Source organism: Oncorhynchus clarkii, chromosome 10 (assembly GCF_045791955.1).
Source record: "Oncorhynchus clarkii lewisi isolate Uvic-CL-2024 chromosome 10, UVic_Ocla_1.0, whole genome shotgun sequence".
Lineage (NCBI taxonomy): Eukaryota > Metazoa > Chordata > Actinopteri > Salmoniformes > Salmonidae > Oncorhynchus > Oncorhynchus clarkii.
Window position 1 is genome coordinate 22,974,537 of NC_092156.1, and position 26,344 is coordinate 23,000,880.

The 26,344-nt window shown below is 42.9% G+C and overlaps 1 protein-coding gene across 1 annotated transcript in view; it reads left to right on the forward strand.

Moving 5' to 3' along the window:
* Positions 1-26,344, forward strand: part of LOC139418156 (protein turtle homolog B-like) — a 175,387-nt gene that overhangs the window by 46,483 nt on the left and 102,560 nt on the right. Inside the window, exon 3 of the mRNA XM_071167387.1 lies at positions 6,000-6,146. Within this exon, the coding sequence (XP_071023488.1) occupies positions 6,000-6,146 (147 nt within the window). The remainder of the gene's footprint in view (positions 1-5,999; positions 6,147-26,344) is intronic.

Consider the following 26,344-nt stretch of genomic DNA (forward strand, 5'->3'; position numbering starts at 1 on the left):
TAGGTAGGCTATATACAGGGGTACCGGTACAGAGTCAATGTGCGGGGGCACCGGTTAGTCGAGGTCATTCAGGTAATATGTACATGTAGGTAGAGTTAAAGTGACCGTGCATAGATAATAAACCGAGAGTAGCAGTAGCGTAAAAGAAGGGTCTGGGTAGCCGTTTGATTAGCTGTTCAGGAGTCGTATGGCTTGGGGGTAGAAGCTGTTTTGGACCAAGAAACCTTTTGGACCTAGACTTGGCGCTCCGGTACTGCTTGCCGTGCGGTAGCAGAGAGAACAATCTATGACTAGGGTGGCTGGGGTCTTTGACAATTTTTAGGGCCTTCCTCTGATACCACCTGCTATAGAGATCCTGGATGGTGGGAAGCTTGGCCCCAGTGATGTACTGGGTCGGACGCACTACCCTCTGTAGTGCGTTGCGGTCGGAGGCCGAGCAGTTGCAACCATTCAGGATGCTCTCGATGGTGCAGCTGTAGAACCTTTTGAGGATCTGAGGACTCTTGCCAAATATTTTCAGTCTCCTGAGGGGGAATAGGCTTTGTCATGCCCTCTTCACGACTGTCTTAGTGTGTTTGGACCATGATAGGTTGTTGGTTATGTGGACACCAAGGAACTTCAAGTTCTCAACCAGCTCCACTGCAGCCCCGTCAATGAGAATGGGGGCGTGCTCTGTCCTCCTTCTGCTGTAGTCCACAATCATCTCCTTTGTCTTGATCATGTTGAGGGAGAGGTTGTTGTCCTGGCACCACACGGCCAGGTCTTTGATCTCCTCCCTATAGGCTGTCTCATCATTGTTGGTGATCAGGCCTATCACTGTTGTGTCATCGGCAAACTTGATGATGGTGTTGGAGTCGTGCCTGGCCATGCAGTCATGAGTGAACAGGGAGTGCAGGAGGGGACTGAGCACGCACCCCTGAGGTGTCCCCGTGTTGGGGATCAGTGTGGCGGGGGGTGTTTAGTCCCAGGGTCCTTAGCTTAGTGATGAGCTTTGAGGGCTCTATGGTGTTGTAGTAAATGAATAGCATTCTCACATAAGTCTTTATTTTGTCCATGTGGGAAAGGGGAGTTTTGAGTGCAAAGTCTGTGGATCTGTTGGTGCGGTATGCAAGCTGGAGTGGGTATAGGGTTTCTGGTTGATGTGAGCCATGACCAGCCTTTCAAAGCACTTCATGGTTACAGACGTGATTGCTACGGGTCGTTTAGGCTTAGTATTCTGTTTAAAACTTTTAAAAAAAAATAAAAAAAAAAAGCCCCTTTTCTCCCCAATTTCGTGGTATACAATTGTTAGTAATTACTACCTTGTCTCATCGCTACAACTCCCGTACGGGCTCGGGAGAGACAAAGGTCGAAAGCCATGCGTTCTCCGAAACACAACCCAACCAAGCTGCACTGCTTCTTAACACAGCGCGCATCCAACCCGGAAGCACCAATGTGTCGGAGGAAACACCGTGCACCTGGCGACCTTGGTTAGCGTGCACTGCGCCCTGCCCGCCACAGGAGTCGCTGGTGCGCGATGAGACAAGGATATCCCTACCGGCCAAGCCCTCCCTAACCCGGATGACGCTAGGCCAATTGTGTGTCGCCCCACGGACCTCCCGGTCGCGGCCGGCTGCGACAGAGCCTGGACGCGAACCCAGAGTCTCTGGTGGCACAGCTGGCGCTGCGATGCAGTGCCCTAGACCACTGCGCCACCCGGATTTCTCTCCCTATGCCCTGTGTTTCTATAGAAACAAGCACTCAGCGTTGGATCAGGCATTTTCTCTGAAACCAAAAGATTGTGGTACACTTGTTTCAAAGAAAAAGAGCCACAGTAACGGTTACATTAACTGTGGCACAGATACTGGCCACTCCACTGAGTAGAGGACTCTCTTTACCTGTACCTACACTTCCAGCATGTCCCACAACTTTGGTACTATCTTCAACCTCTTAGTTTCCTCCCTCTCTCCCATCCCCACTTAAAAAATATAGCTGACTTTTAAAGCAATCCTTCCTTTCTATTGGCCAGGCAGGCTGTTATCCTTCTGAAGTATAGATCTCCAACACTGATCTCCAATATTCGCTACAGTGTGAGAGCCAACCAACCACAGCCACTCTCCAATATCAATGAGGATCTCCAAGTAAGGCCCCAAAAAAGACTAGACTTGCATAAGTTCCTCAAAGCGACAACATCCACATTGCCTTTATGTCAAAGTTTAGCAGAACGTATTAGGAATCCTCTCAGGTTTGCGTTGGAGCTAGTGTGAATTGTAGATGGCTCCTCTCACAATATCATCCCATTTGATTTGATATGACAATCACTAGGTGTGGCAGTCTGACATGCACTGACAGGTATGAGGTCATTTCAGGAATGAGAGGAGAGAAGAGGGAAAGGAGGGACAAGTGTAACAGCTGTGTCATCATTAGCTCAGAGAAGAGGTCTGACTGAGTGGTACTCTAGACCTGAGGCTTCATGCTGCTGCCCTACCTGTACACACCAATTATGTATATAAAACCTGGATTACTGGTGCTATGTATTGGCCATTGAGAGGCTTTGAAGCCACTGGTTGTATGATCAGTCCTCCATATGTATGTATTTAACAATTTCTTATATATTTTTTACGTATCATTTTTATGTTTAGCTCACATAATATAATTTCAAAGTATGCATTAAGGTGTCTGTAATATAATAAATGTGTAAAAAAAACAACGAATGTAGACATGTATAAATGCATTTCTACACCGTCCAAAATATTTTTTTTACAAGGGTGGGGGAGTGCCAAGATGGAGGCACGATGGATTCAACACAGTCATCGAGTATATATATATAAAGCATTGGTACACACAGGAAAATAAAGAAACACCGATATAGACATTCAGGCAAACAGTATATACAGATATAAACACATATGCATGTACAGTGCCTTCGGAAAGTATTCAGACCCCTTTACTTTTTCCACATTTTGTTAGGTTACAACCTTGTTCTAAAATTGTTTAAATAGTTTTTTTTCCCTCAATCTACACACAATACCCCGTAATGACAAAGCAAAACTGAAATATCACATTTACATAAGTATTCAGACCCTTTACTCAGTACTTTGTTGAAGCACCTTTGGCAGCGATTACAGCCTTGAGTATTATGGGGTATGACGCTTGGCACACCTGTATTTGAAGAGTTTTTACCATTCTTCTCTGTAGACCCTCTCAAGCTCTTTAAGGTTGGAATGGGAATTTCGCTGCACAGCTATTTTCAGGTCTCTTCAGAGATGTTTGATCTGGTTCAAGTCTGGGCTCTGGCTAGGCCACTCAAGGACATTCAGAGACTTGTCCCGAAGCCACTCCTGCGTTGTCTTGGCTCTGTGCTTTGTGTCGTTGTCCTGTTGGAAGGTGAAATTTCACCCTAGTCTGAGGTCCTGAGTGCTCTGGAGCAGGTTTTCATCAAGGATCTCTCAGTACTTTGCTCCGTTCATCTTTCCCTCAATCCTGACTAGTCTCCCAGTCCCTGCCCCTGAAAAACATATCCACAGCATAATGCTGCCACCACCATGCTTCACCGTAGGGATGGTGCCAGGTTTCCTCCAGACGTGCCACTTGTCATTCAGGCCAAAGAGTTCAATCTTGGCTTTATGCCTTTTGAAAGAATTCACTCATTTAATATATCAAAGATCAAATGGCTATGGTAGGCTACAAATCTTATTATTCAGCTGAAGCAAGCCTACACATTTTATTCAGTAAATTTACCTAATCTTGTTTCACTTGGCCTGAGAATCCTTTAGGAGCCTTTTAGGCGCAAACTCCAAGCGGGCTGTCATGTGCCTTTTACTAAGGAGTGGCTTCCGTCTGGCCACTCTACCATAAAGGCCTGATTGGTGGAGTGCTGCAGAGATGGTTGTCCTTCTGGAATGTTCGCCCATCTCCACAGAGGAACTCTAGAGTGACCATCGGGTTCTTGGTCACCTCACTGACCAAGGCGCTTCTCCCTCGATTTCTCTGTTTGGCCGTGCGGCCAGCTCTAGGAAGAGTCTTGGTGGTTCCAAACTTCTTCCATTTAAGAATGATGGAGGCCACTGTGTTCTTGGGGACCTTCAATGCTGCAGAAATGTTTTGATACCCTTCCCCAGATCTGTGACTCGACACAATCCTGTCTCGCAGCTCTATGGACAATTCCTTCGACCTCATGGCTTGGTTTTTGCTATGACATGCACTGTCAACTGTTGACCTTATATAGACTCAAACAAGTTACAGTTGACTTACAATTAATGGAGGACAATCCAGTTCTAGGAGAAACAGTCATGTTCTATTTTACAGAAACAAATGGGAGTTCTCTCTGACCTTAAACACAAATCACCATACTTAGATCTAACTAACTAGCCTTTCCAAATCATGTCCAATCAATTGAATTTACCACAGGTGGTCTCCAATCAAGTTGTAGAAACATCTCAAGGATGATCAATGGAAACAGGGTGCACCTGAGCTCAATTTTGAGTGCTGAGGATCTTTATTTATTTAATCCATTTTAGAATAAGGCTGTAACGTAACAAAATGTGGAAAAAGTTAAAGGCACTGTACATACACTGATAGACAGAGATGAGTACAGATGGAAACGTGGTGTTATGATGACAAAAGCAGATGGATAGAAACAGACCTGCACATTTGCACACAGGCTAGGAATAAAGTCACAGTTGTCCTATTAATAGTTATTTTCTATTTGCCCTTACTTAATGTGATATAACATGTGTTACGTAACGGAAGTCACTCAAAAACATTGACTCTGGGGAGTGCGTAATGAGCCGTGGAGGACTTTGATAATGTTGATGTTGTGGGCCATTGTGCCTTCAAAGCCCTTTGTTTAGCCCATACCGTCAGCCGCCATCTGTTATGAGGGGTTGCCAGATTGCCAAGAGCAAAATCATAAATACCCCCCCCCTTTCACTGTTTGACTTGTAAAGAGTGAAAGCTGCTGTGACACTGGGCTGCTACACAACCCCTGTAGTCCTAGTTTTATGATGGATTCAGATTTGGCAGGCTCTTGTGTTTCTGTGCTCCATTTCTATGCGTCTGGTGGGGTGTTTGGAAGAGTTAGGAATGGCACTCCACCCAAAATAAAACAAGCACATCTACTTACCGGTATTTCTTCAGATTTTGTAGAGCACAACAGTATATACAGGGTCCCTTCTTTTCATTTGGCATGCAAATTGAATTGCTATTTAGCAAGCAAATGTCACTTGGGAGACTACTAAAACCATTTCAACTCACCATTCTTGGATCCCTGGGAGCTATCCCTGATTTTAGTTGGCTAAAGAAACAAGGGGCATTTGTTATTAGCCTACTGTAGTTATTTGACCATAGGCTATTTACTTACCTCACTTCTGTTCAAACTTCTCATGTAAATCGGGGTTAGTCAATGTGCTAAAATGGATAGTATTATTGCATATCATGTCCATGTAAGCTTGCTCCTGTAAGTATAGTGTAATGTGGCTACCGTAATAATGTTTGAGACTTGATGCGTGGGTAATTACTTTTTTCACAAAAATGCTTCAGGGAGTAAGATATGAGCTACTGGCTCTCAGACTGTCTCACAGACTAATGGAAGTTAATGTAGTTAATGGAATACCCATCCCGTGCCCTAGAATGAAGAAGATAAAGGTACAGGTCCGGGGCCCGGTGGTTCGGAAAACCTGGTCTATATGATACAGTAGAGGGAGGATTATATACACCCTTAGAAAAAAGGGTTCCAAAAGTGTTCTTCATAGGAGAACCCCTTTTGGTTCCAGGTAAAAACCCTTTTGGGTGTCATGTAGAACCGTCTGAGGAAAGGGTTCTGCATGGAACCCAAACGGACTCTTCAAAGGGTTATCCTATGGGGACAGCCTCAGAATCATTTTAGGTTTGAGATAACACCTTTTTTTCTAAGAGTGTACTATGGATTATAGCGTACTGAATACTATGTTTCCTGGTTTGACCACTGTTATTAATCTCTCTCCCCTTCCTTCCTATCACCCCCCCCCCCCCCCCCCCAGGCCGAGCCAGTTTGTACGGAAAATCTTCTCTGCGGATTGAGAAGGTGCGTTCAGACGACCAGGGCTGGTATGAGTGTAAGGTCCTGATGTTGGAGCAGCAGTACAACACCTTTCACAACGGCAGCTGGGTGCACCTCACAGTAAACGGTGAGTTAGGTGGACGTCACAAGCACACACGCACACACACGCACCCAGTCCATCACTCTCTCATACACACAATTGCACGCCCACCCCTCCATACACACACAGACACCTGTCGCTGTGTTAGCAGACACCTCAGACAGACACGCAGCCTCCCCCGGTCCCTGGTCACAGCTCATTAGCTCAGTGTCATCAGCGCTGTATGACTTACCCAGAGCTCTGGAGAGGAGCCAGTCATTTAGGCCCCAGGTCCCTCCGCTCTACCACTGTCCAACTGTCACGCCTCTGCTAGACTAACTGAAATGGATTCATTGCAGCAGCCGTCTGCTGACTGGACACCCCAGCCCTTACTGCTGTGGATGGGTTGAATGTCCTATAATGAGACCTTAGTTATCAACATTCCAAGTCAGTTTGGCTTCGTCAATGCGTCTTTGATGAAGGCGATTCTGTGTTTTGAGGTGGGTGGTTTGATTTGGTACAATTGATTCTGTTTTGTCTACAGAGTAGATTTACTCTCTTGTGGTGGATGTTTTGTGTAGGACAGGCCTGGGTTGTATACTTATTCCAAATACTGTTTGAGAAACTTGCCTGACATTAAGAGTTTGCACTTTTTGGACTCCATTGCTTCAAGTCCACCTCAAGTATGTGAAATATTAGAAATACATATTTGACTTGGGAATACGTCTGACATGGGCTAGATTTAGAGTTCTACTAAGTCATACATGGTAGCTGGGTTGCTGAGATACGGTGCCTTCAGAAAGTATTCATATCCCTCGACTTATTCCACATTTTGTTGAGTTATAGCCTGAATTCAAAATGGATTCAATATCATTTTTTCTCACCCATCTACACACAATACCCCAAAATGACAAAGTGGAAACATGTTTTTAGAAATACAGAAATATATAATTTATGTAAGTATTCACACCCCTGAGTCAATACATGTTAGCATCACCTTTGGCAGCGATTACAGCTGTGAGTCTATCTGGGTAAGTCTCTAAGAGCTTTGCACACCTGGAATGTACAATATTTGCTCATTATTCTATTTAAAATTACAACAACTCTGTCAAGTTGGTTGTTGATCATTGCTAGACAGACATTTTCAAGTTTTGCCATAGATAGTTTTGCCAATTTAACTCCAAACTGTAACTAGGCTACTCAGGAACATTCAATGTCGTCTTGGTAAGCAACTCTAGTGTATATTTGGCCTTGTGTTTAAGGTTATTGTCCTGCTGAAAGGTGAATATTAATCAATTCAATCAATCAATCAATCAAATGTATTTATAAAGTCCTTTTTACATCAGCCGATGTCACAAAGTGCTATACAGAAACCCAGCCTAAAACCCCAAACAGCAAGCACGGTGGCTAGGAAAAACCTAGAGAGAATCCAGTCCTCTTCTGGCTGTGCCGGGTAGAGATTATAACAGTACATGGCCAAGATGTTCAAACATTCATAGATGACCAGCCGGGTAAAATAATAATAATTACAGTGGTTGTAGAGGGTGCAACAGGTCCGCACCTCAGGAGTAAATATCAGTTGACTTTTCATAGACGATGATTCAGAGTTTGAGACAGCAGGTGCGGTAGAGAGAGAGAGAGTCGAAAACAGCAGGTCCGGGACAAGGTAGCATGTCCCATGTGAACAGATCAGGGTTCCATAGCCGCAGGCAGAACAGTTAAAACTGGAGCAGCAGCATGACCAGGTGGACTGGGGACAGCAAGGAGTCATCAGGCCAGGTAGTCCTGAGACATGGTCCTAAGGCTCAGGTCCAACGAGAGAGGAGAGAAAAATAGAATTAGAGGGAGCATACTTAAATTCACACAGGACACTAGATAAGAGGAGAATATAACAGACTGACCCTAGCCCCCTGACACATAAACTATTGCAGCATAGATACTGGAGGCTGAGACAGGAGGGGTCGGGAGACACTGTGGCCCCGTCCGATGATACACCCAGACAGGGCCAACCAGGCAGGATATAACCCCAGCCACTTTGCCAAGGCACAGCCCCCACACCACTAGAGGGATATCTTCAAACCACCAACTTACTACCCTGAGGCAAGTATAGCCCACAAAGATCTCCCCCAGGGCATGAACCTGAGGGGGGCACCAACCCAGACAGGAAGATCACGTCAGTGACTCAACCGACTCAAGTGACGCACCTCTCCTAGGGACACAATGGAAGAGCACCAGTAAGCCAGTGACTCAGCCCCCGTAATAGGGTTAGAGGCAGAGAATCTCAGTGGAGAGAAAGCAAACCGGCCAGGGACAGCAAGGGCGGTTCGTCGCTCCAGTGCATTTCCATTCACCTTCACACCCCTGGGCCAGACTACACTCAATCAAAGGACCAACCTACTGAAGAGATGAGTCTTCAATAAAGACTTAAAAGTTGAGACCGAGTCTGCGTCTCTCACATGGATAAAAATAGAGCTCTATAGGAGAAAGCCCTGCCTCCAGCTGTTTGCTTAGAAATTCTAGGGACAGTAAGGAGGCCTGCGTCTTGTGACCGTAGCGTACGTGTAGGTATGTACGGCAGGACCAAATCTGAAAGATAGGTAGGAGCAAGCCCATGTAATGCTTTGAAGGTTAGCAGTAAAACCTTGAAATCAGCCCTAGCTTCAACAGGAAGCCTGTGTAGAGAGGCTAGCACTGGAGTAATATGATAAAATGTTTTGGTTCTAGTCAAGATTCTAGCAGCCGTGTTAAGCACTAACTGAAGTTTATTTAGTGCTTTATCTGGGTAGTCCGGGAAGTAGAGCATTGCAGTAGTCTAATCTAGAAGTGACAAAAGCATGGATACATTTTTCTGCATCAGTTTGGACAGAAAGCTTCAGATTTTTTCAATGTTTCAATGTAGATGGAAATAAGCTGTCCTTGAAACAGTCTTGATATGTTCGTCAAAAGAGAGATCAGGGTCCAGAGTAATGCTGAGGTCTTTTACAGTTTTATTTGAGTCGACTATACAACCATCAAGATTAATTGTCAGATCAACAGATCTCTTTTTTTCTTGGGACATAGAACTAGCATCTCTGTTTTGTCCAAGTTTAAAAGTAACACATTTTCTGCCATCCACTTCCTTATGTCTGAAAAACATGCAATTTTTAGACTTCACCATGTTTCATCAAAATGTACAGCTGTGTATCGTCCGCATAGCAGTGAAAGTTAACATTATGTTTCCGAATGACATCACCAAGAGGTAAAATATGTCGTGAAAACAATAGTGGTCCTAAAACGGAACCTTGAGGAACACCGAAATGTACAGTTGCTTTGTCAGAGGACAAACCATCCACAGAGACAAACTGATATCTTTCTGACAGATAAGATCTAAACCAGGCCAGAACTTGTCTGTGTAGAGCAATTTGGGTTTCCAATCTCTCCAAAAGAATGTGGTGATCGATGGTATCGAAAGCAGCACTAAGGTCTAGGAGCACGAGGACAGATACAGAGACTCGGTCTGACGCCATTAAAAGGTAATTTACCACCTTCACAAGTGCAGTCTCAGTGCTATGATGGGGTCTAAAACCAGACTGAAGCATTTCATATACATCGTTTGTCTTCAGGAAGGCAGTGAGTTGCTGGGCAACAGCTTTTTTAAAGGAATGGGAGATTCGATATAGGCCGATCATTTTTTATATTTTCTGGGTCAAGGTTTGGCTTTTTCAGGCTTTATTACTGCCACTTTTAGTGAGTTTGGTACACATCCGGTGGATATTAATGTTCAACATAGGAGCCAAGCACAGGAAGCAGCTCTTTCAGTAGTTTAGTTGGAATATGTATTTATCTTGAATATGTATGCAGCTTGAAAGTATGCAGCTTGAAGGTTTAGAGGACATTACTATTTTTCATCAATGTGTCAAGAGATATAGTATTAAAAAACTTGAGTGTCTCCCTTGATTCTAGGTCCTGGCAGTGTTGTGCAGACTCAGGACAACTGAGCTTTGGAGAAATATGCAGATTTAAAGAGGAGTCCATCATTTGCTTTCTAATGATCATGATCTTTTCATCAAAGAAGTTCATGAACTTATCACTGCTGAAGTGAAAGCCATCCTCTCTTGGGGAATGCTGCTTTTTAGTTAGCTTTGCGACAGTATGAAAAATACATTTTGGATTGTTCTTTTTCTCCTCAGTTAAGTTGGAAAAATAGGATGATCGAGCAGCAGTGAGGGCTCTTCGATACTGCATGGTACTGTCTTCCCAAGCTAATCGGAAGACTTCCAGTTTGGTGTAGCGCCATTTCCGTTCCAATTTTCTGGAAGCTTGCTTCAGGGCTCGGGTATTTTCTGTATACCAGGGAGCTAGTTTAGTATGACTAATGTTTTTTGTTATTAGGGGTGTGACTGCATCTAGGGTATTACGCAAGGTTAAATTGAGTTCCTCAGTTAGGTGGTTAACCGATTTTTGTACTCTGACATCCTTAGGTAGGTGGATGGACTCTGGATGGGCATCTAGGAATCTTAGGGTTGTCAGAGAATTTATAGCACGGCTTTTGATGATCGTTGTTTGGGGTCTGAGCAGATTATTTGTTGCGATTGCAAACGTAATAAAATTGTGGTCCGATAGTCCAGGATTATGAAGAAAAACATTAAGATCCACAATATTTATTCCACAGTACAAAACTAGGTCCAGCGTATGACTGTGGCAGTGAGTAGGTCCGGAGACATGTTGGACAAAACCCACTAAGTCGATGATGGCTCTGAAAACCTTTTGGAGTGGGTCTGTGGACTTTTCCATGTGAATATTAAAGTCACCAAAAAGTTTTATATTATCTGCCATGACTACAAGGTCCGTTAGGAATTCAGGGAACTCCGTGAGGAACGCTATATACGGCCCAGGAGGCCTGTAAACAGTTGCTATAAAAAGTGATTGAGTAGGCTGCATAGGTTTCATGACTAGAAGCTCAGACGACGAAAACACAGTCTTTTTTTATTGTCAATTGAAATTTGCCTTAGTAAATGTTAGCAACACCTCCAACCTTTGTGCGATGGATATGGTCAGTAGTGTAACCAGGAGAAGAGGCCTCAATTAACACAGTAAATTCATCAGACTTAAGCCATGTTTCAGTCAGGCCAATCACATCAAGATTATGATCAGTGATTAGATAATTGACTATAACTGCCTTGGAAGTGAGGGATCTAACATTAAGTAGCCCTATTTTGAGATGTGAGATATTTTTTTATTTCAACTTTATTTAACCAGGTAGGCCAGTTGAGAACAAGTTCTCATTTACAACTGTGGCCTGGCAAAGATAAAGCAAAGCAGTGCGACAAACACAACAACACAGAGTTACACATAAACAAACGTACAGTCAATAACAGTCAATAACACAATAGAAAAGAAAAATAGAAAATATATGTACAGTGTGTGCAAATGTAGAAGAGTAGGGAGGTAGGCAATAAATAGGCCCTAGAGGCGAAAATAATTACAATTTAGCATTAATACTGGAGTGATAGATGTGCACATAATGATGTGCAAGTAGAGTTACTGGGATGCAAAAGAGCAAGAGGGAAGTAAAAGTATGGGAATGAAGTAGTTGGGTGGGCTATTGGCTGTGTACAGGTACAGTGATCGGTAAGCTGCTTAGGCAGCTGATACTTAACGTTAGAGAGGGAGATATAAGAATCCATCTTCAGTGATTTTTGCAATTCGTTCCAGTCATTGGCAGCAGAGAACTGGAAGGAAAGGCAGCCAAAGGAAGTGTTGGCTTTAGGGATGACCAGTGCAATATACCTGCTGGAGCGCATGCAACGGTTGGGTGTTGCTATGGTGACCAGTGAGCTGAGATAAGGTGAGGCTTTACCTAGATGATGACCTGGAGCCAGTGGGTTTAGCGATGGATATGTAGTGAGGGCCAGCCAACGAGAACATACAGGTCGCAGTGGTGGGTAGTATATGGGGCTTTGGTGATAAAACGGATGGCACTGTGATAGACTACATCCAGTTTGCTGAGTAGAGTGTTGGAGGCTTATTTGTAAATGACATCGCCGAAGTCAAGGATCGGTAGGATAGTCAGTTTTACGAGGTTATGTTTGACGGCATGAGTGAAGGAGGCTTTGTTGTGAAATAGGAAGCCGATTCTAGATGTCATTTTGGATTGGAGATGCTTAATGTGAGTCTGGAAGGAGAGTTTACAGTCTAACCAGACACCTAGGTATTTGTAGTTGTCCACATATTCTAGGTCAGAACTGTCCAGAGTAGTGATGCAAGACCGGCGGGAGGGTGCTGGCAGAAATCTGTTGAAGAGCCTGCACTTAGTTTTACTAGCATTTAAAAGCAGTTGGAGGCCACTGAAGGACTGTTGTATGGTGTTGAAGCTTGTTTAGAGGTTTGTTAGCACAGTGTCCGAAGAAGGGCCAGATGTATACACAATGGTGTCGTCTGCGTAGAGGTGGATCAGAGAATCACTAGCAGCTAGAGCGAAGGAGAAGGGGGGGGGGGGGGGGCAAGATGCTGCAGGTGGTGCTGAGATGTTGGCCAGGATAGGGGTAGCCAGGTGGAAAGCATGGCCAGCCGTGGAAAAATGCTAATTGAAATGATCAATTATCGTAGATTTATCGGTGGTGACAGTGTTTCCTATCCAGTGGGTAGCTAGGAGGAGGTGCTCTTATTCTCCATGGACTTTAGTGTCTCAAAACTTTTAGAATTTAGTGCCACAGGATAAAAATGTCTAAATCTAGCCTTAGCTTTCATAACTGACTGAATATATTGGTTCCTGACTTCCCTGAAAAGTTGCATATCGCGGGGGCTAATTGATGCTAATGCAGAACACCACAAGATGTTTTTGTGCTGGTCAAGGGCAGTCAAGTCTGGGGTGAACCACGGACTATATCTGTTCTTAATTCTACATTTTTTTAATGGGGCATGCTTATTTAAGATGGCGAGGAAAGCACTTTTGAAGAGCAACCAGGCATCCTCTACTGACGGGATGAGGTCAGTATCCTTCCAGGATACCCGGGCCAGGTCAATTAGAAAGGCCTGCTCTCTGAAGTATTTTAGGGAGCGTTTGATAGTGATGAGGGGTGGTCGTTTGACAGCTCACCCGGTACGCACGCAGGCAATGAGGCAGTGATAGCTGAGATCCTGGTTAAAGACAGTACAGGTGTATTTAGAGGGCAGGTTGGTCAGGATGATATCTAAGACGGTGCCCATAGTCACGGATTTCATGTTGTACCTGGTAGGTTGCTTGATGATTTGTGTGAGATTGAGGGCATCTAGCTTCACTTGTAGGATGGCCGGGGTGTTAAGCATGTCCCAGTTTAGGTCACCTAACAGTACGAACTCTGAAGACAGATGGGGGGCAATCAATTCACATATGGTGTCCAGGGCACAGCTGGGGGCTGAGGGGGCGTCTATAACAAGCAGCAAAGGTGAGAGACTTGTTTCTGGAAAGGTGGATTTTTAAAAGTAGAAGCTTGATTTGTTTGGGCACAGACCTGGATAGTATGACGGAGCTCTGCAGGCTATCTCTGCAGTAGATTGCAACTCCGCCCCCTTTGGCAGTTCTATCTTGTCGGAAAATGTTATAGTTAGGGATGGAAATTGCAGGATTTTTGGTGGCCTACCTAAGCCAGGATTCAGACACGACTCGGACATCCGGGGTGGCGGAGTGTGCTAAAGCAGTGAATAAAACAAACTTAGGGGGAGGCTTCTAACGTTAACGTGCATGAAACCAATGCTTTTACGGTTACAGAAGTCAACAAATGAGAGAGCCTGGGGAATGGGAGTGATGCTGGAGGCTGCAGGGCCTGGGTTAATGTCTACATCACCAGATGAAGAAAGGAGGAGTAGGATAAGAGTACGGCTAAAGGTTAAAAGATCTGGTCGTCTAGTGCTTTCGGAACAGAGAGTAAAAGCAGCTGGTTTCTGGACACGGAAGAATAGATTCAAAGCATAATGTACTTAAAGTGCATTTCTTTGCCACATTTTTTGCGTGTTTTGGAATATTTTTTTTTCTGTACAGGCTTCCTAAGTATTGTGGAGTAACTACAATGTTGTTGATCCATCCTCAGTTTTTTACTATCTGTAACTGTTTCAAAGTCCCCATTGGCCTCATGGTGCTATCCCTGAGCGGTTTCCTTCCCCTCCGGCAACTGAGTTTTAGTGACGGGTGTACTGATACAGTATTCAAAGTGTAATGAATAACTTCGCCATGTTCAAAGGGATATTCAATGTCTGCTTTTTAAAATGGTTTATCCATCTACCAATAGGTGCCTTTCATTGCAAGGCATTTGAAAACCTCCCTGGTCTTTGTGGTTGAATTTGTGTTTTACATTCATTGCTGTACAGAGGGACCCTACAGATAATTGTATGTGTGGGGTAGAGAGATGAGGTAGTCATTAAAAAATCATGTTTAACACTATTATTGCACACTGAGTGAGTCCATGCAACTTATTATGTGACTTGTTAAGCAGATGTTTACTCCTGAACTTATTTAGGCTTGCCATAACAAATGGGTTGAATACTTACTGATTCAAGACACTTCAGCTTTTAATTTTTTATTATTTTCTAAAAACATAATTGTGTGTAGGCCAGTGACAAAAAAATAATTTTATCAAATTTTAATTCAGGCTGTCTCAACAAAATGTGTGAAAAGTCAAGGGGTGTGAATACTTTCTGAAGGCACTGTATTTCAGCAACCCAGCTACCATGTAAAAACCTTGTTGTCACTGCCCGATTGCATTTCGATGATTCGTGTGCTCAATAAAGTGTCCCACTGTGTGAAACAAAAAATAAACTGCCAGAGTTCAATCATGCCGCCTCAGTGTGCTGGAAGTATTTTTAACTGATCTAGGTAACCAGTTTAGACAAAACAGGGCCCTTGATTATTATGTTGCTGTCCTTGAATTCTGTGTTTGTCTAAAGAAAAGCTTACCTCAGCATCAACTCCTCATGACCCTGATCAGTAAGATTAGTTTCAAGATCAGATCAATGGATGAAATGTGGACACTGCCCTAACCGGAACTCACTGTAGCCAGCCAGTGTTTGTGTGTGTGTGTGTGTGCCTGCACATGTGTTCTTGCTAGTGTGTGCTTATGCGCATGTGCTCATGTTTGTGTCTGTCTGTGAATGTGTGTACGCACGCTCCTGTGTGTGTTTGCAGTGCCTGCGGGCCTATTTGTGTACGTGGAGCCGCCTCTTACAACACCAACCCACTGTAGCAGTGGCAAAGTCATAAATACCCATTGTGGGGTTTGGAAATCTTTTGGGATGTATGGATATCCAAGCTCCCAAGGTTTTCTCAAGATGCGGATAGTTAAGAGTGGCTCCATGACATTGGTGAAGATCACGTGAAATTTGGTGGTTGGTTCAACTATTTTGCTACCATGCTACCCTGCATTTCCTGTTTCTTGAAGTGCAAAATATCTCAAAATATCTCAAGATACAGTACGAGAGACTAACCAACCCAAAAGGAGTTATGTAATCTACGCACACACTATCGAGCAGCTTTATCGAGTCCCATGTTTGGTACTGCAATCATCGGGACTGGATGGAGACTTCAATCTTCAAGTAATTAAATGGAATCAACTCCAAGCCCTTGAACCGGCACCGGGCCGACAGCTCTGTGTTTTTGAATATTTGAGGAGATACCACTCAAAGAGCTCATTACCATCCCTTCCAACATTGTGACTGCCTTCCTTATGCCTTCAAATGACACAGGAAATGTCATGAATATATTTATGGTGCCTTGTGCTGCCAGAACTCTCTTGGGGTTTGGAGCCGGCACATACTGATAATGCGGCAGCCGCTGCCTGTTGTGCGCTGGTGGTCTCTGTTGTCAGGAGGCTATTTGGGGAAGTTGCTAATTAGCAGTTAGCTTCAGTAGCGCTGAGTAACTGAGTAGGTTAGAGCCAGGTTAGCGTCCATAGCATTGAGTGGCAATCGGTTGGGCTATTGTGATGCTGATGTAGATACTGCTGTTCAAGTTCCTGTGATATTTCTCGCCCTCACACCCTCACGCACACTGTCAACCAAGGTGTGAGCTAAGTGTTGGAAGGGGAGAGGGGTTGGTGGGAATGATGCTTCTCTGTGTAGAGTTGGGGATTTTTTCCTCCCAAGCTTTTGATTTGAATGGGATGGGGGGGTTCAAATCTCCAAGGCTTGGTCCATTGACCCCCTCAAATAGCTCCTCCAGCTCCCCCCTCTCATCCTCCATCCCTCCTTTGCAGCAGAGGTCTGCATATAAGCTGCACAGCTTCTCTATATCTTTCCGCTCTCCCACTCTTTCGCTCTCTGTCTCTATCTCATTCTATTTCTCTCTCTCTGTCTGCTGCATTCATTTAATCTCTAGTTCTCTCTCTCATAGCTCTCTGAAAAAAAAAACATATTTTTCTGTCTCCTCTTACGCCTCTGAACAGATTAACCCATGACCCCTAGCCACTGTTTAGGATTAAAGAAACAGCCCAGACTGGAGGAGAAAAGGCCCAAAACTCTACATTATGCTCCTTGCAACTATGATGTAAAAGGAGAAAAAAGTATAAAGACTGAGGAATTCACAATGATGATAATAGCCAACTTTATTTGCGTCTTATAATAGAGGAGACAAGGCGACACATGAGGAGCTTTTAATATTAAAATAGACCAACTGCATAAAACAACATTCAGTTAAAACATGTAGAACAACTTGAAAGGAAGGATGGAAAGAAAGAAATGGAATGAAAAGTAATGGTGTTGGAGTGTCTTTGGAGCAGTGCTGCCACATCATCAGAACATGACGCCTCACACCGAGTGGGAGGTTTCTCTGCACCGTCACGCTACAAAGTGGAAGGGACCAATACTCACTGCACATGCAGGCAGACTCAACAAACCAGTTAAACCACCCCTCTCATTCAAACAAATGATTCCTTCCTTCCTTCCTTCCTCGTCTGCAGCTTAGTTGTTATGAAAACGTTATAGCAGCACACTTTGAGACTGTACCACACTCAAAGAGTTAAGAGCATAGTGATAGCCTCTTAAAGGTGTAGTCACCCAAAATCAAAGTTGTCAGATTTGGTGAACTATCCTTTTAATTGAGAGATCTGAGAATAGATCTGAGAGCGTACACTTTTTTGTTGCTTTTTTTGGAGCTCTGTGCCTATGAATCAGACTGGAAGTGCAGTCATGCACTGTCTGTGTTGTAGGATGAATGGAAACTCTTTTATCCTCCACTGCGTTTGATGTCAAAGAGCTAACATGTCAAAGCTTCTTCCCCATTTCTTTGGTTGCACTTAAACCCGCTCCATACTAAGAAATAAGGAACTGGCTGTTCTCTTCGGGAGGACATCCTTCATATTTAGCTCCTCTAGTAGTTCTTTGATGCTTCTAACAAATGTTGAGAACCAACAGTGGAATTCTAGTCTAACAAAACCCTGTTTTATTCTACTCTATTCTAGTCTTCTTTCCCGATTGCCTCACTGCTGAGAAGGTACAGTATAGCCTACCATATTGTAGTAGAGCTTTGTTTATTTGTAATGCACTGGGCGTAGTGGATGCGGAGTCAGGCACAGGAGGCAGAAGGTACAGAATAGCGCTTTATTACGCACTGAAAAAATAGTACTCGCCAAGATACTGGGCACACATACACAAATGCCCAAAACCAGGACCTAACCAGTCCGGAGGGAAAACCCCAAAACAACACACACTACCACACAATAACACAGTGGGAAATGAAATAAGCCAGCACAAAGAGCAGGCGGACCTACCAGCTTAAATAGCTCATCTAAACCTAAACAAGAAACAGGTGTTACTAATCAGACAAAAACAACAGAAAAGGGAAAAGGGATCGGTGGCAGCTAGTAGGCCGGTGACGACGACCGCCGATCGCCACCCAAACATGAAGAGGAGCCACCTTCGGTAGGAGTCGTGACATTATTGATGTTTGTGATGGTCCTTTCTTTCTGTGCAGATGTTTATTGGCCCATTCAGGGCATTGACTATATGGAGTAACAACACACAACTGATAATGCTTCTAATTTGTGTGTAGAGAATCTATGCCTTGCAATCTCCTGACAGATTTGCTCAGAAACCTGTGATAACAAAGCAAATCCAGCCACAACATCCACCTTGCTATACAACACATGGAGCAGACAGGAGCAGTTGATGATGGGGTCAATCTGTTGTTCTGTCCCTCTCTGTCTGTGGTTCAGTCTAAAGAGTGGGTTTACACTGCAATACAGTACTCAGCATCTTTCTGCAATGTAGGGCCTACAACAAAAACATTTAGTATTCCTTTTAATCAATACATTTTTACTACCTTTGGAAAATTGGTTCAACTGTAAACAAATAATATTTCTGCCACACACTACAAATGCATAGTTTTGAATTCATTCACCTCCTCCTTGGGTAGCCCATGTCAACCATGTTGACCCATAGTGAGTGTGTGAAATTAGCCCCTGGTGCTGATGGTAGCCAAATGGTGCTGATGGTAGCCAAATAGCCAAGTACTCCATGTTGTCCCACTTTACACCACACTTTAGCTAAATGGCGGACGGAAGACAGGGTGGTGCGGCAGGTGCCGCTTCTCATTCGAATGCTGTAATTTTATCTAAACCATCAGGTGTACGCCGATCCCAGCTAAGTAACTCATGCGAAGAGTTAAAGCGCAATTATGTGTTTTATCTCCAGTACTCTGCCATGATTGTCAGTTATGTAGCTGCTCTACTGATAATCTCAGTGCGTCCTTGCTGGGATGACACAATCAGTCTACTACCGGAGAAGATCAACACCAAACACATTGGTTCACCGTTCCACGGGAGCGGACAGTACACAGCATACCATAATGTTCTGAATAATGGCCAAGTCTACCTCGCTCCTTATTCTACTGAACCGCTTAGGCGTAACAAACACAAGTCCAACATTTATCGGAAACTGTTAAACTACCTGTTCACTACCCTCCTGCTCTCCGGGGATGTACAACTCAATCCTGGGCCCAATATCACCGAGCCAGTGATACGCACCGGAGTGGAGAGCGGTGGATGGCCTCGTCCACTGGTCGTCGCCGCTGTGGAGGTGGGTGAGTGCTATGGTCCTATGGTTTCTCTTGACTCACCCGGCTCCAAGATAGATTTTGACTCTTCAAACATACCAGAGTCGTTATATGCGATCTCTGACTCTGTTTCTGGTACGCAAGCTATTTTAATTAGTTCCCCGCATCCAGTGCAGGCGGGAGGGATTGTTAATTGCGCTACCGAACTGCCCCTAATCAAAACGAAACAAAACGGCCTAAACCCAGCCGTCAGAAAACACAGAAAATTTAACTTTTTTCAATGTGTCAATCACTCTCGAGTCATCTGGGACCCACGAGCTAAGCCCAAGGGACTATTAGGGGGGCACTTGAACATTCGTAGTGTCATTCCAAAAAGTGATCAAATTCAACATCTACTCACAGACTCCAACCTTGACTTTCTCTGCCTCTCAGAGACATGGCTCCATAAACACTCTCCATATGCTGCTTTGATTGTGCCTGGCTACAATGTTTTCAGGAGAGACAGGATTGAAGGAAGAGGAGGGGGTGTGATGATTTACATTAAAGAACATATCCGATGTAAACAAATTGAGTGGTCATGTGATAATGAACTAGAATGTATCGGCCTGAACGTTACACTGTCTCCCCAAATGTCTTTTACCCTCATTGGAATGTATAGGCCACCTTCCACCAAAAGTGTGTTTTTTGATCAGTTTAATACCATGCTTAGGGAATGTGATTTTGGGAAAGAGGTCATCTTAATGGGAGATTTTAACATTAATTATGAAGACAAGTGTTGTAGGAAAACCCTCAAACGAATCACTAATACCTTTGACCTTACACAGCTAGTTAAAGGGCCAACCAGGGTGACTTGTTGCTCTAAAACACAGATTGATTTGGTGTTCAGTAATAAACCAGAGAGAGTGACTAAATCATTCAATATGGTTACTGGGCTATCTGATCATAATCTGACACTTATAGCCAGAAAGCTGTCTAAGAGCAGGTTTAACCTCTCTACTGTTAGAAAGCCGGATCAACTCAGAATACCTAAGAGTGAATTAAACTATTTTGAAAAAGCAATTAAGGGAATAAACTGGAATGATCTCTTGTCCTATACAGACGTGGAAGCTGATAGTCAGGTTTTTCTATCCACAATCCAGACTACAATAAATGGCTTCCTAAAGAAAATCAAATCCAAACCTGGCCAAAAGAGCACTCTTCCTTGGCTAAATGGAGAAATCTGGAAATTGATGAAAGAACGAGATTATGCTCTAAAAATAGCCCTAAAATCTAAATTAGAGCATGACAGACGTAGGTTTACCATGTTGAGAAATAAGGTGATGAAAGAAATTAGACAGGCCAAGGCAAACTTCTTTATTAACATAATTGGTGAAGCAAAGGGAAATTCTAAATTGATATGGGAGAATCTAAAAAAGTTAACAGGGAAAGACCATAGTAACACTGCAAAAAGACTAGAAATCATGGTGAATAACAATCTAACACAGGATGCAGTTGAAATAGCAATAGCCTTCAATTCCTACTTTATTGACTCTGTCAGGGCACTGACACAGAACCCCTCCACTTGTTTCCTGGGCCCAGTGCTAGTGAATGACACTCAACCTGTCTTCATCATAAGGGAGGTTTCTGAGTCAAAGGTGAACAAGGTGATTAGCTCACTAAAGAACTCTAAAGCCAAAGATGTGTTTGGGATGGACTCTACCTTTCTTAAAAACTACAAAGAGTCACTCATTGGCCCCATTACTAAGGTCACCAACACATCTATTGGTCTCGGTGTGTTTCCAAGGGTATGGAAGTCGGCCATAATAACGGCCATCTTTAAATCAGGCGACCCTGCTGACGTGAGTAACTACAGGCCCATTAGTATACTACCTGTGGTGTCAAAGGTTGTTGAAAAGTGTGTAGCAGAACAACTGATTGCCCACCTCAACAACAGCCCCTTCACATTACACTCCATGCAGTTTGGCTTCAGAGCGAAACACTCCACAGAAACGGCCAACTGCTTTCTTCTGGAAAATGTGAAGTCCAAGATGGACAAAGGGGGTGTTGTGGGGGCTGTGTTTCTGGACCTAAGGAAGGCTTTTGATACTGTTAACCATGAGATTCTCATCACAAAATTGTCCAAGTTCAACTTTTCCCCTGATGCCTTGAGATGGATGAAATCATACCTTGAAGGCAGAACTCAGTGTGTCAGAGTGAGCAATGAGCTGTCGCCCACTCGTAGCTATGATGTGGGCGTGCCCCAAGGGTCAATACTGGGGCCCCTCCTGTTCAGCCTGTACATTAATGATCTGCCTTCTGTCTGTACTGGGTCTGAAGTTCAAATGTATGCAGATGATACAGTGATATATGTGCATGCAAAGAGCAAACAACAAGCTGCACAAGCACTCACTACTGTAATGGTCCAGGTTACAAAGTGGCTCAGTGACTCGTGTTTGCATCTCAATGTGAAAAAAACTGTTTGCATGTTCTTCACAAAGAGGGCAACAGATGCTACTGAGCCAGATGTCTATGTGTCAGGGGAGAAGCTCCAGGTGGTATCCGATTTTAAGTACCTTGGCATCATACTTGATTCCAACCTCTCTTTTAAAAAGCATGTGAAAAAAGTCATTCAAATAACCAAATTCAACCTAGCTAATTTCCGATTTATACGAAATTGTTTGACTACAGAGGTAGCAAAACTGTACTTCGAAACTATGATACTCCCCCACTTAACATACTGCTTGACTAGTTGGGCCCAAGCTTGCTGTACAACATTAAAACCTATTCAGTCTGTCTACAAACAGGCTCTCAAAGTGCTTGATAGGAAGCCCAATGGCCATCATCATTGTCACATTCATAGAAAGCATGAGCTCTTGAGTTGGGAAAATCTTGTGCAATACACCGACGCATGTCTTGTATTCAAGATCCTTAATGGCCTGGCTCCCCCTCCACTCAATATTTTTGTTAAACAGAAAACCCAGACATATGGCAGCAGATCCACAAGGTCTGCCATGAGAGGTGACTGTATAGTTCCCCTAAGGAAAAGCACCTTTAGTAAATCTGCATTCTCTGTGAGAGCTTCCCATGTCTGGAATACACTGCCATCAGACACACATAACTGCACCACATATCACACTTTCACAAAATGCTTGAAGACATGGCTAAAGGTCAATCAGATTTGTGAACATGGTCCCTAGCTGTGTGTTGCCGCTTTCCATGTTGTCTGTTGTCTGTAGCTTGTGAGGTGTAAACACTTTGTTGCTTTTATGAATTTTGTCTTGCTGCTTTTTGTTTTATGTTGCTCTGTCTGTATGCTACGTCTTGCTTGTCCTATGTTGCTCTGTATGCTATGTCTTGCTTGTCCTATGTTGCTATGTCTTGCTTGTTCTATGCTGCTATTGTCTATATTGTAATTGTTTTTAATAACCTGCCCAGGGACTGCGGTTGAAAATTAGCCGGCTGGCTAAAACCGGCACTTTTACTGAAACGTTGATTAATGTGCACTGTCCCTGTAAAAATAAACTCAAACTCAAACTCAAACTCAAACTCAAATGGTGCTGATGGTAGCCAAATGACCGGAAAAAAGCTTCTGGATTACACATGTAAGCAGATCAGATCCATTAAAAGATGACTATAGATACGTAGAATATGAAAAAAGAGGAATTAAACATGAGTGAAAGTTGTATGAGTCATTGGGTACATTTATGTGCTCACAATAATACGATTATTGTGAATACTCAAATTAATATAATAGGTAGATGAAAATGTTTACATGATTTACAAGATCGATATCCCTAATAATCCTGTTTACATTGACACTTCTGAAAACAGGCTAGTTGAAGGTGACTCTGATAAATGCAGAAAATTGCCAATCAAAATAAACGTTCTACCACCATGTTATTTTTGGGAAATCTATTTCATTCTGAGTTCAGACATATGACCGTTTGGGTCCTGCTTTAAAATGATGTGCAGCTTATAAAGGCTTCATAAACCCTTTATAAACACTACATACATGTGTCACAAATCATCTATGACCGTATGTCATGATCTATAAAGTGTTCATAAATGTGGCATAACTGTGTGAAATAACCACCATTGTAAAATGTGACACAACCCAGTATGTCAAACTCAAATATGACATAAACCTGTACTTTATCAATAAGCACCGCTTAATAAAGGCTTTATTAATCATATTAAATTGAGGCTTCACAAAGCATTTATAACCTTGTCATGCATCTTGGTAGAGCATTTCAACGCCAGGATAGTGGATTTGATTCCTGGGACCACCCACACGTAAAAATGTATGCACACAAGACTGTAAGTTTCTTTGGATAAAAGCATTTGCTAAATTGTATATATTATATTATATTAATCTAAAACATGTCTTAGGATGGCTCAACCTCTTTCCCTATTGGGTGTATAGCCAATATTGGATCTGACCTTTTTTCTTAAAAGTGATATTTGCTTGGTTTTGTTTTCCCAGGCTTTGGATATCCCCAGTTTTTGCATAATTTTTGAATAGAAAAACAACTACATTTGATTTTCTGTGTTCACAAAAATGCTTAAACCACATCAGGGGACGACTTTTGATGTCTGTGAAAAATCTATGAAACGTTGATATTTGAGTGTAGTTGCCCTTTAATTCTCAACTGTTGTTTGGTTAGCGGAGTTTCTTGTGCTGTTTGTAAATCAAATACCCACTTTTGGTGCCACTGGACAGCGAAAAACTAGTAAGTTAACCTTTTGTACATCGCAGTGTTTCGTACACTTGACCTTATTTTAGCGCCCCAAAAATGTAATACTTCCAGGTCAACTGCAATATGAATACCATTGTAAAGCACAATTTATCCCCTTTCCAGCAAAATCAATGACGAGACCTTCATGCACTAAATTTATCTTCACAAGTAATCTGCGGCTGTCACGTTTTTTGAGAGTCATGATGTCTCACAGTGATGACGTCAAAAATTAACATATATATTTTTTAATAATTACATTTAACTAGGAAAGTCAGTTATGACAAATTCTTATCTACAATGATGGCCTACACCGGCCAAACCCGGACGATGCTGGGCCAATTGTGCACCACCCATTCACGGCCAGTTGTGATACAGCCTGGATTCGAACCAGGGTGTCTGTAATGACGCCTCAAGCACTGATATGCAGTGCCATAGATCGCTGCGCTACTCGGGAGCCCAATTGTTTGAATTAAGTATTGGTGAACTCAATTAATTAACTTTACACTCACCATTACGCTCAACATTGATAATTTCTTGTTTTTAATCTGCGAGAGAAGCGCTACCCCTGGTGGAAAGAGGCATAATGTACAGCGTCAGAGCGGTCAGTTTTTTTCAACTTTTCTTCAATACTATTGGTACATTTCCATGTCAATCAACGCTTGAACAGAAACTTAGTTTACACCCCGGATTTTGATGCCAACACAGTCGCTACAGTCCCATTAGTTTTCATTGCAGTCTAGTTAGAATGCCGCTGTTACGCAAAATGTGTACAGAACGGTGTTAGTCAACGTTATTTATTGTAATTTGTATATAGTAGTTAAGTGTTGCGTTAGATTACATAGCTACCTCACACGTTCTTTCAAATAATTTTGGTGACTTCACAATAATTGCTAGCTAGCTAGCTAACAAAATTTAGCTAGCTGGCAGGCTCAGCTAAATAAAAATCCCCCTAGATACAGCCAAGTCTCATAGTCACGTCATGAGATTTGTAAATGAAAGAGGAATATAATAATACAGATCGAATGGAGTTTCCCATCTCCCCATTTAGAGTATTTCTGGCACAGCACAGAAATGCCCTTATCCAGATGGTGTGACAAAGTGATTTCCTAACAGACCTGCTAACTTTCTTTGTTGTTACTTTTAAGGTTAGAACCAACATGCAGGACCTCCAGTAGTGTAGCTTGTCCCTGCCAGCTCAGAGACAAGCTACACTATTAATAGGTAAGGTAATTGCATTGCTGGACTTTTTGGAACTTTGTAGAACAGGAAATGTATAGTTTAAAAATGTCTTTCATATTTAAATTATTTAGCTGTTATTGATAATTCCCTAAGTGTTAATACATTTGTGTTTGCATCATTAAGCCTTTATGCATGTGTTATGAATGACCAGAAGTGACTGACTTCATAATAAGTACAGCGTCATATCATATAAGGCATTTATGGAGGAGGTACTGTTTAGGGATAGTTAGGGAGATTTCAGCGAATCTAGGGGATTTCAATGGAGCTAAATACATCTAGCTGGGTGTAACAACTTTAGCCATTAAAGCCATTAAATCCTGTTCAATAGGGAGGTTTTGTTTCAGTGCATAGTGCATAGGCTAATGTTTCATGCTAAGTAACATACCCTTGGCCATTCACAATCTTAACAAGGGAAAATTATAAAGTTTGAAGTCACATTCAAGGCACAAAAAAACATTAGATGGGTGATGATGACATTGTTGACCCATAAACCCAAATTCAGGCTTGTGCCAGACAAGGATTGGTTAGCTGGTCTTATGTCCCTGATGAACTGGGTTTAGCTCTCTCTATCTGAATATAAGGTGTAATCTATGATCCCAGACCCCGAGCTCAATGTATGGGATTTAGCTCATAAACAGAGAGACAGCGGAATGATTGCATGGACCATACAGTATTGTTACCCATTACCGTAGTGCCATTCAACATTGTGAAACCATGGTGAGTGTAACAAAAGAGAGAGCAGTGTAATACAATAAGCTTTTATTTGTGAAGTGGAACTCAGAGTTTGTGTGTGTGTGTGTGTGTGTGTGTGTGTGCATTATTTCACGTGACAATGCTTCATTGCAAATAATGTATAAAGGCATGCATGTACATGTGTGTGCCATTGTCAGAATACGAATCTCTGTGTCGAAACAACTTTGACTTGACCTTGACACGTCCATCCTCACACAGAGATGCCATGTCAAGACAGAGTGCATATGCTGAAGTGTAGATGTGTGTGTATGTGCACAGCAGGATCAATGCAGATATTCAATATGCACTCATCATAACATGATATAGAGAATCTGACGAAACTTGTCACTGACAGTCTACTGCTAATAAAGTCCCAAATCTACCTACTGGTCGCTAGAAAGAGTAGTTTTGCTCCTGTGGTTACTAGTTGCTGGAAGTTGAACTAGTGAAACGGTGACATTGCACTGTAGGTACAGTATGTCTGAAAAGCTAACAGCTGTTTTTGTACTGCTCCAGTGCTGCATCATACAGTATTAGTATTGAACTGCTTTCACACATTT